Raw genomic sequence first — 13,537 nt, 5'->3', positions numbered from 1 at the left:
CTCAATCAGAGAGGGGCAAATCCCATCTTGATTGACCATGTCTCATAGCATGCTTCTTGACAAACCCGAAAGCTACCTTTATAACTACCCTGTTACGGCGTAGCGTTTGATAGCCCCTAAGTTGGTCGATCCACATCTAGAATACATGCGACAATCTCAGGTCTAAGGACAAAGCGTATATGTTGTTTAAAGAGAGAACTACTTCTCATGTTGGGTCAGTCCTAACACATGTCTCCACATGTGTCCACATTATTAGTTCAACATCTCCATGTCTATGACTTGTGAAACATAGTCATCAACTAATACATGTGCTAGTCTAATATTCATGTGTGTCCTCACATGAACTCTGACTAGGGACAACTTTAGAATAACCATACAAGTAAAGAGTTTCACATACAATTCACATAATTGCAAATCAATTCAAGTAGCCTTCAATGGATATTCAATGAACACAACATACAAATCATGGATACAAATGGAATATCATCATCTCTATGATTGCCTCTAGGGCATACCTCCAACACTTATCATTTTAGCATTTTCAAAAATAAAACTTTGGATATCAAGCATCACCTAGAACAAGATCATAGCAGCTCTATTCTACTATATCATATCTCACAACAACCTAGAAATGGATCATGCTTTTTGCTACCCACAAGTTTCAAACTAAGGTTTAATCATGCAAGCCAACAAACTCAAAAATATGGGTAGGATACTAAGTTGTAACAAGATATATGAGAGGAAATAAACAGAGAAACTATTCATCATTTCAACCATGAGGATTAAAACATTCTTACCGCGCAAAGAAAAGTAGCAAATATTGTTGGTCCTTTATGTTTTTTTCAAATTTTTATTTGTTTTTATCATGCATATTCTGAAAACAGTAAAGATACAAGTTACCTCTCTTGTGGGGGTCCTCCCCCAAGCTAGCTTCAGGCTCACTGTTGTTGGTTGGGGTTGTACCCCATCCAATAGAAGTAATCCTGCAGCTCCTCCCGTTGCTGCTACTGAAACTACTACATGGCATGGATCCTCTCGCTAGTCTGTCACTGCCAATCCTAAGTGGACTGGATGTGCTGGTTTAGCGACTCCTCCATGTTGCTAGTACGCATGATGAGCTTGCTCAGCTGCTGAGTGAGACCAGTGTGGTCTCGAGTTGAGAACGAGCGCTAAGCGACGAACGTGGAAGGAACAACATCGGAGTTGGAACTAGTGGACCGGTCCCGATGGATCGGTTAGGCCCACTCATCACTGCCTGCACTCTGCCATGCTGAGCTACTAGCCTCATGCTGATAGGAGGTTTAGTCCCAGCCTGAAGTGTACTAAGGCATTACCCCAGGCACATAACCAAGTGTGGCCCACCCTGCCTGAGCTGGGTACACGAGAGGCTGTGGCTACGACTGCGGCTGCGGTGGTGGCAACGGCTACATGGCTACACTCCTTGACATGCTCAATGTCATCCTGCCACCAAAAATATTGCTCCTGCGAGCTTCCTCTTGTAGCACAAGAGGCATGGTTAGCAACCGGCAATTATACAAATGAAGCCCCAGGTTAGGTAGTGGGATCTCATATGTATAGCCGGGACAGAAGTAAACCAAAAAATCATCCGGACCCTTCTTGAGTGTGTAGCCATAAACCAAATACACTTTGTCGATGTGAGAACAAGGTGTCTCAATGAAAGGAATATCATTCCCATCTAGAGCCCCGATCTTTGAAGCGATGCAAGTGATCAAAGAAGTGCACTCAATGGGACCTGTCATCCTAAAATTCTCAAGCCATTGCCAAACAATTGCCTTGATGGGGGAGATCTTGATCTTCTTGACCATGGCAATAAGATCATCAACTCATCATTGTGCATGGGCCTAACATCCTCTCTTGGAAAGAGAGTGATGGGCAGCCACTTGTGCATCAAGCAAAAAGTCAGATTCTAAATATCATTGCACCGAGGTGCAAATTTGCCATGGACAATCTGACTAGAGATTTCACCTCAAAAACCATGTCAAGAAAAACCACAGCAAGTCTTGTCAAGAGAAAAAACACAACGAGGACCAAAACTGAGGTGATGACTAAATTCCCTCCAAGTAAAATGGTATTCCTTTCCAAAGAGTTGGAAAGAAACACCGTCCGTCACCTCTCGAAGAGTGCAAAGAAACTGGATGGTGAGGGGCCGAGAACCAAGCTCCTCAACCGGCGAAAACTCGTCCCACCCAATAGTAGACCAAATAGAGGTGAAGTCGATATCCATACCTATTTTCTCCAAAAGTTCTAAGTCGTAGGCCTTGGTGTGACCGAAGGCCCCGTCCTTGAGGATGGCGTAGGCTTGCTTCTCTCAATCACCTTGCAAGTTGAGGTAGGAGGGCATCACTTGCGTCCACCTCCACAGCATCGACTTGCAGTTTAGTGAGGTGAGGCTCGGTGTTGGTTCGACGGAGTGAGGAGAGCTCACGCTACCTCACAAACAGGACGAGCTTGAACCCGTCATCCTCCTGAACGCACCAGCAACCCGCTTCATGCTTGCCACTAAAGACAAAGGAAACACAAAAGCAACTCAAAACGAGTTAGTGTAATCAAATAAAATTCTTACCTGAACATTGCTCCTCCAATGCTTGGCTCATCTTGCAGCAAAGAAATCAAGAGAGAGAGATTGTTTGCACTCAACTTTGAGCAAAACTTCCAAGAAAACCTAAGAGCAAAGAGTGGAGAGGGTGTGAATGGATGAAGTGTGAGTAATGGATGAAGATCACCCCTTCCCGGGTTCTATTTATAGAGCAAATGGGGCCAACGGCTGGGAATGGCTGAGGCTCAATGGTTAGTAGCCATTGGCGGTAGGTGTGGCCTAGCGACCGTTGGGCTGGTTCGACCGACCCCTGGTCAGGCCACTTGTTGCCAACTTTGGCCAATGGCTCCCCAACAGCTACATGATGTCATGCCTAGTGCCTCAGCCAAAGTTTGCTCAATAAATGCTCAAATAATTTTTCAAAAAGATTTCTGCTCAAAATCATTTTCAAATTTTTTTTATGAAAAGGGAAAATGGCTAGAAAATTCCAGCATGCAAATGTGGGTTGGAAAAATGAAACATGCATTTTGAAAAATCAAATGATGGGGAAAGCAAAATTTTGAAAGGGAAATATGAGATAACTACCGATTTTACATTTCGGCGAAGGCTCACCATTTTGAGTCCAACGAGCGAGACTCTTCTCCGTCATGTTTTTACCATTCGGCATCCCATCCTGAAGAAGTGGATGAAGATGCTCGTTCCACTTTCCACCATACCTTCTTGGTCTTTTTAGGTTTTGTTGGTCCGGTTGGTTGCTTCTTGGATTGGGGCTGTGGCTCCGTCCACTCCCCGTGCCACTCATCTTCTTGATTGATCAAGTAGCATTGCTCCTCCCTTGGCTAAACTTTGAACATCATGTTTCTCCTCCCAATGCAGAATTGGTCACCAGCTCCAACATCGATCCTTGCCTTGGCGTCATTCAAGAATGGTCGCTTGAGAATGAACAGTATTCCCAAGTCAACTTCCATGTTGAGGACCATGAAATCTACAAGGATGTAGGAATCTCAGATCTTCACCAGAAGATTCTCCACTATGCCCTCGGGGTATCGGATCGTCTAATCGGCTAGCTGCAACCTCATCAAGGTAGGGGAAAGAGCAGGATAGTTCAACCTTTCAAACTTCACCTTGAGCATGATGTCGATGCTTGCTCCAAGGTCACAGAGGGCCTGCTCAATGTAGTAGTCATATATCGAGCAGCTAATTGCCGGGTATCCCGGATCTTCCTTGCTTGCTCCTACTAGATCATCCCATGGTTCCTTATAAGCTTTTCCTGCATGGTTAGCAACAAACAGCCTCCAAGATGGCTTACCCCATTTGGCGGTCACTGCACTAACATTTTCACGAGAAGACTCCTCCGTGTCGGAGTGGCGCCTTTCTTACCTCAGGCGGCTCCTCCGTGTCGGAGTGGCCTTCATTGGATGCCTCAACTTTTGTCGTGCCTCCCTTGTTCTTTCCTGCATGGTTAGGATACAGTGGATCGTGAGTGGTCCTACCCCCTCTCGTGGTCACCGCACTAGCATTATCATGAGAAGACTCAGGTTGCCCCGGGATCTTCCTGATCTCAGCAAAAGGAACAGCAGTGCCTAGCTAAGCTAACTGGGTTTCTAGCATTTTATTAAAACTCAGCTGGTTCTTGAAAGCATAAGAAAGACCATCAAGTTTATGTTGAGGCTATCCAAGGTTTTCTTGTTGGCAGCTAACTTTTTAGTAAAACTTTCATTGATCTTAGCTTGCCCAAAAATGAGATCTGTGAAGGAAGGTTGGTTAGGATTGAACAAATTACCATTGTTACCTCCTTGGTAAGAGCGTTGCTGATTCCACCCTTGGCATCCTTGTGGACGATATCCATTGTTATTGCCATTCATGTACAACACGTCCTCCTGAGTCTCGGGGCAGTTATTCCCCGAGTGTCCAGTGTTTCCACAAACCTCACATGTCATGCGAGAATCCATAGCTTGGATGGTGTTGGATATGGCAACTTTCTCTTTGGTGTAGTCATCCAATCTCTTCATGAGGAGGTCCATTTTAGCGGTAAGCATGTCTGCTTCCTTGACAGTATGCATACCTCTCTGTCGGGGTTGGAGTCGCTCATCGCACCATCTTCTTGATCAATGTTGTAGCAGCATCAATAGTAAGCAAGAAGAAGGCTCCTCCAGCAGCAGCATCAACATGGCCTCGGGATGTCGGAGTCAACCCGTTGTAGAAGTTCTGAAGAATGAGCCACTTATCCATCCTATGGTGAGGACAGGCCATGATGTACTCCTAAAGCCTTCCCACACCTTGGGAATTGACTCAGTAGCTATTTGCTGGAAACTCAAAATCCTTCCATGAAGGGCGTTGGTTTTGTCCAACGGAAAGAACTTTGTGAGGAATGTTGTAGAGCATTTATCCCATGTATTCACCACCGTACGGCTCGCATAAGACCATTGCTTCGCTCTCCCTAGGAGAGAGAATGGGAACAGTCAGAGATGAATAGCATCTTCACTCACCTCTCTGATGGTGAAGGTGTTGCAGAGCTCAAGGAACTGTTGCAGATGGCCGCTTGCATCCTCGTTGGCTTTCCCACAGTCTCATCGCTTGCTGCTACCTCTTCATCATGGATTTTACCCTGAGTCTAGAGTAGAACATATACTGACATATAGATCTATTAAAAATTTATGAAATTACCTTTACAACAAGTGGTCATTCATAAAAAATGGAGTTCAAATAAGAGAGTTATGCCCGTTTTATTTTAGCACTGCTTGCTGTCCAGAACTGATTTCAGGACGCACGACGTCCGACAATTTGACCATAATCGCTTGTAGGAATCTCCGATTGCCTTGATTCTTGATTTGTTGGAACATAGACTTCATGGGACTTCAAATATCCAAAATATTTTGTTGTTTTCTTCTGAGGTCGAGCAAAAATCTCGATGACAATAGCAGTTTGTCGTGAATTGATCCGGAGATGTTAATGATCTTGATATTGTGGTCTTTGGGGCATTATGTCACACATACTTTGGCTTCAAGGTTATCACCATTGATTCACAAGCAAGTAGCATGGCGGCAATGATGCATATTCTCCATAATTCTTACTTTGGCCAATGTGCCGGGATCAGAGGAGGCTTCTGCGCTTTGTGTTGACGATGTGAGCAGTTTTCTTCCTTGATTGCATCTCTCAATTAGAAGCTATTAAGCATCCCACTGGAGAAGATTGGTAGTATCATGGTGCTTCTAATCTTATTGCCTCCAGTCTTGATCAACTCCAAATCATCACCTGCTGTGCAAAGAGGCCATGCAATCATCCCTCTTTGCTTAACATGGTTGCTTCCAACACCTGTTACTTGAACAAACAAATCTTCAAGAGACATAAGTCTTAAAAATTAATTAACATAGCGATATACCTTGCTTATCAGCATTTGTATCGTCTTCATTGGTGTGGACTCAATAGTAGATGCTGGGCCACTAACAAAGTTAGCACATACTACTATAAAGAGTTAGGCTTGATGTTGTTATCATCTTATCAGAGTGAATCCAGACTTAGTGAAAGTCCATATTTGATCATCTGGCATCTTGTATTTACCTAGTTTCAAGGATGCAAACAAGAAAAACAGGGTATATGCAATAAAAAGAATTAGGGTTAGTCCAAAAAATTAGATAGATCGCCCCAGGGTTCGAGTTGCTGATCCACGGCAACGATGCCAGAAAAGCTTGTTGACGGCAGCTAGCACACCAATTTGTGAACCGCAAGCACATGGATCATCGTAGTTTTTCCCTTAGAGTATTCCATCCAAGGCTTATCAATCTGTGGATCGGTAGCGAACTGACTTTCCATCTAATCTAACGAATCTAATCCTAACGTGAAGCATAGATTGCATATGAAGGCTAATCTTGATGTAAAGATGAATCATGAGAACACAGCTTGATCGCATCATATATATATATACACATACATACATATATACTTACATATATATAGATATATATAGAAGATAACATCGCAAGGGGCACCAAGAACATATCATCCTCTAGTTGTAGGTCTAGCTAATAAACAAGCACAACATGCATCTCATCTAAAGCAATCTTTAAACTACTACCTCCGGTCAACCTCCCGAAAACCCCCACCTTGCACAAGCTAGATCCTATCACGATCCTCTCTATCGGCGCAAGCAATTTAAAGGCATGAACACAGGTGAACATGTCTAGTTATCAAGAAGGATCAACATACTAGAACTAATCACCGTGATTACATAAAGCATGCTAAGTAGTGTAACCATGGATATATATGATAGAAAGAAGAGCATAAAAGGAGGCAATGAGTCGCTAGCAGATCGGATGACATAAAGAACATTGCTTATATAATAGACCATCACCTTCGAGTATATACCATTGATGATCACAAATAGCTCATGAACTCCACCATGGCACAATCGCGCAGGGAGGCCAAGGCAGCTAGGGTCGGCCTAAGCCATCTCCTAGACAAATTCGAAGAATTGCAGCGGCCCTCAGCTCCTTCTGGTGAATGCTCTTGGTTTCATCGAGTTCTGGTGGATTAATTCTCCATTGAGAGCACCTAGGGGGTCATATTTAAACCCTTGGGGAGCCTTGGGGCATACTTCACCTTCCCTTGTACGAGCTCCTTCGGAGTTGAGCAAACTTGATTTCCATAAAATCTAACTCGCTTAGAATTTCCTTTTACGCATCCCTTCCTTCCCGATGCCATATCTCCCACGTCTGGACTCCAAATAGGGCAAATCTGTTGCCTAAATTGTGTAGCATGAAAATATCTTCAACTTTAGTACTCATTGCTTTACCTGGAAATGAACCTAAGGTCCCCAAAATAGTATCGCAAAATAATCTATCTAATCTTGAACTTCTCTGCGCAGCATGTATTTCGGGGCGTATATCTCCTAACTCCATGATCCAAATTATGCTTTCCATATGTTCAAATCAAACCACTCAATGGTGGCTACAACTTTGGTATTCAAACTTTCTTCATTAGAGGTTGTGTGGGTCTCCGAATCTGCATCGAAAAATCAGAGTGTTTTGGGCTGCGCGAATATCTCTAGGGTTGACTTGCTCTCGTGGATAACTTTCCAAAACTCCAATTTCTTCATGCTTAAGTCTACTTAGCCCGAGATTTCAACTGGGCTTGATTCCTTTGGGATTGCGCTTCTAGGTGGGCTTTGTGCAAATCATCCAATTTGGCTTGTATTTCCTATCATTTTGCAATATGATCCAAAATATAAGACACATGCCAATATGGAGTTATTTTAGATGACAAGTGGCAAGTTAGTATAAGAATTAGTCCAATAATGCTACATAAATGACACTAAAAACATGTCAATAATGAGCATCAATAATGGTTGACGAAGAAAATGCTCTCTTGACCCTCAAACCAAATGGTAAACTTTTCGCTTTGAGGCTTGGGTGCTGCACCCTGTGGGTGCACCTACTCGGTGCACGCCATAGATTATTTCAAGATAAATGATCAAGACTGAAGTATTTTTTGGACCCTCGACCAGAGTATTCTATTCTGCTCGAGGCTCGGGGGCTAAGTGTACACACTTCGCCTTCGGTGCGCGTGTGGGAAAATTTATAAGAGATAAGCCATCAAGATATCGATTAAGACCCTTGACAAGCTTATGCTAAATTTCCTAAGGCCCGGGGACTAAGTGTATACACTTCTCCTTTGGCATGCGTAAAGTAAAAGATGTGGGAGGAACTCTCCTCGCCCTCTCAGCAACCACTAGTCAGGCATGAACCACTCGACTGAAGATCAAGAACCACTCGGATATGAAGAAAATCACTCAAATGGAGAAGCAGTCGAGGTTGCTAGTCGGCCAAGAAGCTGAGTGCTTCTGGCAAAAGTACTCAACCTTGCTTGTATTGCTAGATCTTTTAGGAGTATTGTGTTCAATCCTTGATTTCTGCTGGTTTAATTTATTCAAAAAGGTGAGATAACACCGCTTTAATCCCCTCTGTTTCTCTTTCCCTTACTTTGATTATCATTCCAAGTAATGCTAGTGCCAGCTACTGATCCAGGGACTGGCACTGAAATGTGTTGCGTGTGGAAACCCGAGGGGTGACCCCCACACAACATCTCCTCACCAATGCAGAAGATGCACTTTCCACATGCTCTTGGTATGACGTAGCACAAGCTTATGCTTCTAAATAATGAGCCTCAACCAATTGAGGCTATAGTGCAAGAGTGTCTTGCCATGTTCAATGGTCCCTACTAGTGGAGGTTACCTTTGCTTTGAATGAGATCTTCAACCTTGATGACGGCGAGGCCATGGCAATGATTAATGTCCTAATCGGCATGGTTGGGGAGGATGTTGATGATCTATTAGAGGTAGAGGTACATGTAGCTATTTGAGGTCAGTGATATAAGCTCATGCCACCCATGCATGCTCCTAGCACCTGATGTAGTAGACAAGCGGCGACTGATGGTGATGTTGAGTTGTGGAGTTTGTGATGGCTGGTTGGTGCGTCGAGTTGGAATAGTGACTTGAAGTTTGTATTCTTTTGAGTGGTGCAGTGCGTGTTTATTGGATTGTTTGGGGTTGGGCTCTTGTTGATTTTCTTATTTTTATCATTTGTTGTATTACCCAATCTGGAGTCTCATCTTCTTTTTAATATAGTTGGTGGTTCTCTTGCCCAGTTTGTTTCAAAAAAATAAGAAACTTTCCATCTCTCTCAAATTTTTGCAGCAACTGGTAGGGGATTCACCTTTGGAAAATCTCCAGCACTTCTTCAATAAATATTTCCCAATGATATCCCAATATCTCATTCATTATTTTTGGGACAATTGCTTTTGCAGTTTTCAATAAATCTCATCCCAGTGCAACTACCATATTGGGAGAGTTAAAGCTCCACCTTTATTTTGGAAGAGTTGGGGTGAATTATTAGTTTGTCCTAATAATTACTAAGAAAAGGGAAAGGTAAAGGGGACCTGATGGAGTACTAGTTTTTTTACAAGGACTCGGTAGTTGGATTGGGGAAAAGGAGACTGGTGGAGATGCTCTTATACCGATAATGTGCCTTGTTGGACTATAAGTGTATTGCCCACATTTCCTTATCAGTTTTAGCTTTTGGGTTGAACTGGTTGGTACATGCAACTCAGGGCGAAGATCTCGAGTTTGAATTCTGGCAAGTACGATTAAAATAAAATAATTGCAGCCAAAAGAACACGAGAAAGAGCGTTGGAGTATAAGTGAAAACGAACTCTCACTGGAGTACTCTATCTGACAAGCAACAACGGGATTTTTTGAGAGAAAGCACAAGCATGTATCCAGCCTTATTTTATTTCGTGGAGTACATTTTGGTCTGAAAACATGTCTATAAATGAGAAGAAGTGAAAAAGGAAAAAAGAAATACAGAATGTACAACTTCTATATGCGCACGTAGGTGGTTGGCTTTGCCGTGCAGATAGCAAAAGTACTTCACGGGATGACAGAAGGATCAACTACAGCGGCGGTGCGACGTGGAAGGAGGCCCTTGTCCTGGAGGCTGCTGACCGTATCGTACAGGCAGAGGCTCGCCGGCGTCACCCCGACGCCGAGCTCGTTCAGCCGCCGGCTGCTGAACCGGCACCCTTTGTTGGTCTCGCCCGCGCCGCCCTTGCACTCGTTAGGCACTGGGTATTCTGGAAACATCTTGGCAAGGATGCGGCACACCTCGCCGCGGTGCAGCGTGCGCCCGGCGCAAAGGTACCGTCCGCTCGCGCCGGGCTCTTCGTACACGCGGGCGTGCGCGTCGGCGACGTCGCGAACGTGCACGTACGCCTGCGCCGCGTCGGCGTACGTCTGCACCGAGCCGTCAAGGTACTTGAGGACGTGCCACGTGCTGGCGTTGATCGACTGCTGCAGCAGCGGGCCGAGCACCAGCGACGGGTTCACGACAACGAGGTCCACCCGCTGCTGCTTGGCGAGCTCCCATGCCGCCTGCTCCGCCACCGTCTTCGCGTAGCAGTACCAGTTCTGTAAAACATGTGAAGATGTTAGCTCCAATCTCTACTTGTCAGTTAGACAATATATGTAGCACGGCGGCAATGTAAGTGACAGGGAGAGAGCTGATTATGAACCTTGGTGTTCTTGCAGTAGTCGAGGTCGCTCCAGCACGTCTCGTCTACCTCTGCGTCGGGACCGTGGCGAGGATCCATGTACGCTGCGCCGATCGACGAGGTGAACACCACACGCCGGACGCTGCCGACGTCCGCGGCGGCATTGATCACGTTCTGCGTCCCGTTCACTGCCGGCTCGATCATTTTCTCCTGCATTTCAATGTTGACCATCAGTTACATAATAACATATGCTCTAGTGTCTTTAATTTTCTACCACACTCGATATGTAGTTTGGACTAAAGACTTTCGGGGTAATGATGTACTAGTTGGGATGGAGCAGACAGTTAATTACCGGGTCGTCGGTGACGGGGGAGGCGGTGTGGAAGATGCCCTCGCAGCCTCGGAACGCGGCGGTGAGGCTCTCCTTGTCCAGCAGGTCTGCACGCAACAGCGTTAGCCGCTCCGCCGCTCCATCCAACGATTTCAGGTGCGCGTTCTTTGCGGCATCATCTGAACCAAACGATAACGATCCACCAATGAGATCATTAATTTGGTTATGACATATATGCTGATGTGTGGGCATTTGCTTGTTTGGCAGAACGTGACAGGGCCAAAGTAGTATAAATTAAATGAGCAAAAATGGCAATGTCATGTCTATGTTGCTCAAGTTGTTTGAGCATAGACCTGGGTTCCTGACAGTGCCGCGCACGGTGTAGCCTTTCTCAAGGAGGAGCTTCACAAGCCAGGATGCGATGAAACCGCTGGCTCCGGTGACGCAGACGGTGTGGCCATGGCCGGAGGCCAAGTCGGCTCTGTTGTCAAAACCCATGTGGTCGAGCACTTTGCAAGAAGCTATAGCTGGTTGTTGGGTCGTTTTGTGGGTGAGAGTACGTAGCTAATTTGCAATGGGCAATGGGTATTGATGGAAATGCGTACGATTTGGTGTGTACCGAATGATGAAGGAAACGCCGGGGTTGGGGATGCTTATTATATAGGGGTGGAGATGATGGGGTTTTTTTTTTCGTGCTGGAGATGATGGCTGCTGAGTTCTTCATGGCTATGTTGTTCATGCATGGGAGAATCTTACTCAATTTAACGTGCTTGATGGCTCTTCAGTTTTAGTTTCTCTTGACTTTGACCGGCACGTTGGTGACTCCGCATGCATATCCAAACAGGAAACTTCTTTGTGTGTGTACGCAATGTAGTTCAGCATCCCATCGGAGGTAATAAGATAGTGCGTAGTAATTGAGTTAGAATTTCTTTTCACAGATCAGTTGGTAACTTAATATGAACACGTATTACCATTTTGTATCATGTGGAGGCCGGCCAGGCCGGGTGAGGTGGAAAAGGCAGCTAGGTTCGTTATCCTGGACGTACGATGGGTAACTGACTAACGAACACATCTAAAGCTGCCAGTATGGTAGTGTTTGGTTGGCTCAAATGTAACGTAATCTGATTACTGAAGGTAACGAATCCCATTACATATGTTTGGTTACGGTGGTTTGTAATCAATTGACACTGTAATCGAATCCCTTACCTAAATAATATCTATACAAGCTTGTTACCCCTCCTCCCCCACCGTAATCAGATATAGTACCCACACAGTAATCTAATTACGTTACCAGAGTGCAACCAAATAAAGAGGGCAATCACCCATTCCACCTCCAAATACACTGTAATCTGATTCCCTTTGCGTTTACATTACCTTAGCACGAACCAAACACTATCTATATTGCTACTCCTATATGTCAGCTCCTTCTATGTCATCTCGAGCAATATGCATGCGCAAATTTTATTCTCATTCAACATTAATTACTATACACCTATGAGAATAAAATAAAATACAATTGTGCATCAGCAATAACATATTGCAGTCACATGTATCATGTGTAACATAAGCTTCTGTCACGAATTGCACACTATAAGTAGAGCCAGATGGATTAAAAATGAAATAATAGTGTGAATAGACAGCCCATCAATGACGATTCTTTGGGAGTAGCCAGGAGCCATTCAACAATGTTGAAGTAATGCTGATAGAGATGCACCATCATCCCTGCACTTGGTCAGCCTTCTACGATATATGCTGCTGTGCTACATGTAACATGTGGTGAAGAGAATATTCCCAACATGACTTTTGTATAGAAGGTTGCATGCTTTCACACTTGAATGATTGTTCTAATAGTTTCTTGTGGTACAGTCGGATCTAGATTTGAGCCTTCGATTCAGCAGGAGTGTTCTCATATTTGGCCAATTTATTTTTTTGGTGAAGTTTCTTTGGATAAAGAGGCACCTACCGTGACATCATCAATTATATAATTGTTGGTTCAGTCTTTCAAATACGTTCATATGTTCATATGGGGTCAGATATGTGTGTATTGATGTATTGATAGGGATGAGTACGTATGTGAGCGTTTATATATTTACTGTATTTCGGGGAAAAAAACAAAACTGTAGAAATAATGTATATGCATGTATTGCAGTGATACAAAATTGAATAAGCTTGTCTTATTTTTGAACACGGGTATCTTAGACCCTTCGATTTCTTATAACTTGACTACGAGCCGAATGGCATGTATTCAACTGACTACTACTGCTAATATAAGATTGGATAGACGTCATTAAACTATTTGTTTATTGCAATACTATACATATGATGACCTAAATTTGGTATAACTCCGCTAATATTATCATAATTCAAACATCCTAGCATTACATTCATGACCAACGTGATATCAGCTTTGTTGATCATATCTCAGCTGATGGTCCAGCGTGGAGTTGCAACAAGTTTGAAGGTTGGGATGTGCCCTTGATCAGTCCGGGTACTCTCAGCAGAATCTGGGCGCCCTCGATCGAATCACAGCTTCTTTGATCAAGCCATGGCAAAGAATTTCGCATGGACCTTTAATCAGTTTCATATCGAAACAGGCTCAATTCCGA

General features: G+C 44.1%; 1 protein-coding gene across 1 annotated transcript; it reads right to left on the bottom strand.

The window, feature by feature from the left end:
• Positions 1 to 9,812: 9,812 nt before the first annotated feature.
• LOC101779528 (cinnamoyl-CoA reductase 1) lies at positions 9,813 to 11,637 on the bottom strand. Its single transcript, XM_012846985.2, has 4 exons — positions 11,285 to 11,637; positions 10,953 to 11,110; positions 10,622 to 10,810; positions 9,813 to 10,517 (listed from the first exon to the last, which is right to left on the bottom strand). The coding sequence occupies exons 1-4, from the start codon at positions 11,427 to 11,429 to the stop codon at positions 9,981 to 9,983; spliced, it is 1,029 nt and encodes a 342-aa protein (XP_012702439.1). The 5' UTR covers positions 11,430 to 11,637; the 3' UTR covers positions 9,813 to 9,980.
• Positions 11,638 to 13,537: the final 1,900 nt, after the last annotated feature.

The sequence above is a fragment of the Setaria italica genome, chromosome VI (genome assembly GCF_000263155.2).
Source record: "Setaria italica strain Yugu1 chromosome VI, Setaria_italica_v2.0, whole genome shotgun sequence".
Lineage (NCBI taxonomy): Eukaryota > Viridiplantae > Streptophyta > Magnoliopsida > Poales > Poaceae > Setaria > Setaria italica.
The sequence above is the reverse complement of the archived record's forward strand: the minus strand, read 5'-3'. Positions and strand labels throughout refer to the sequence as shown.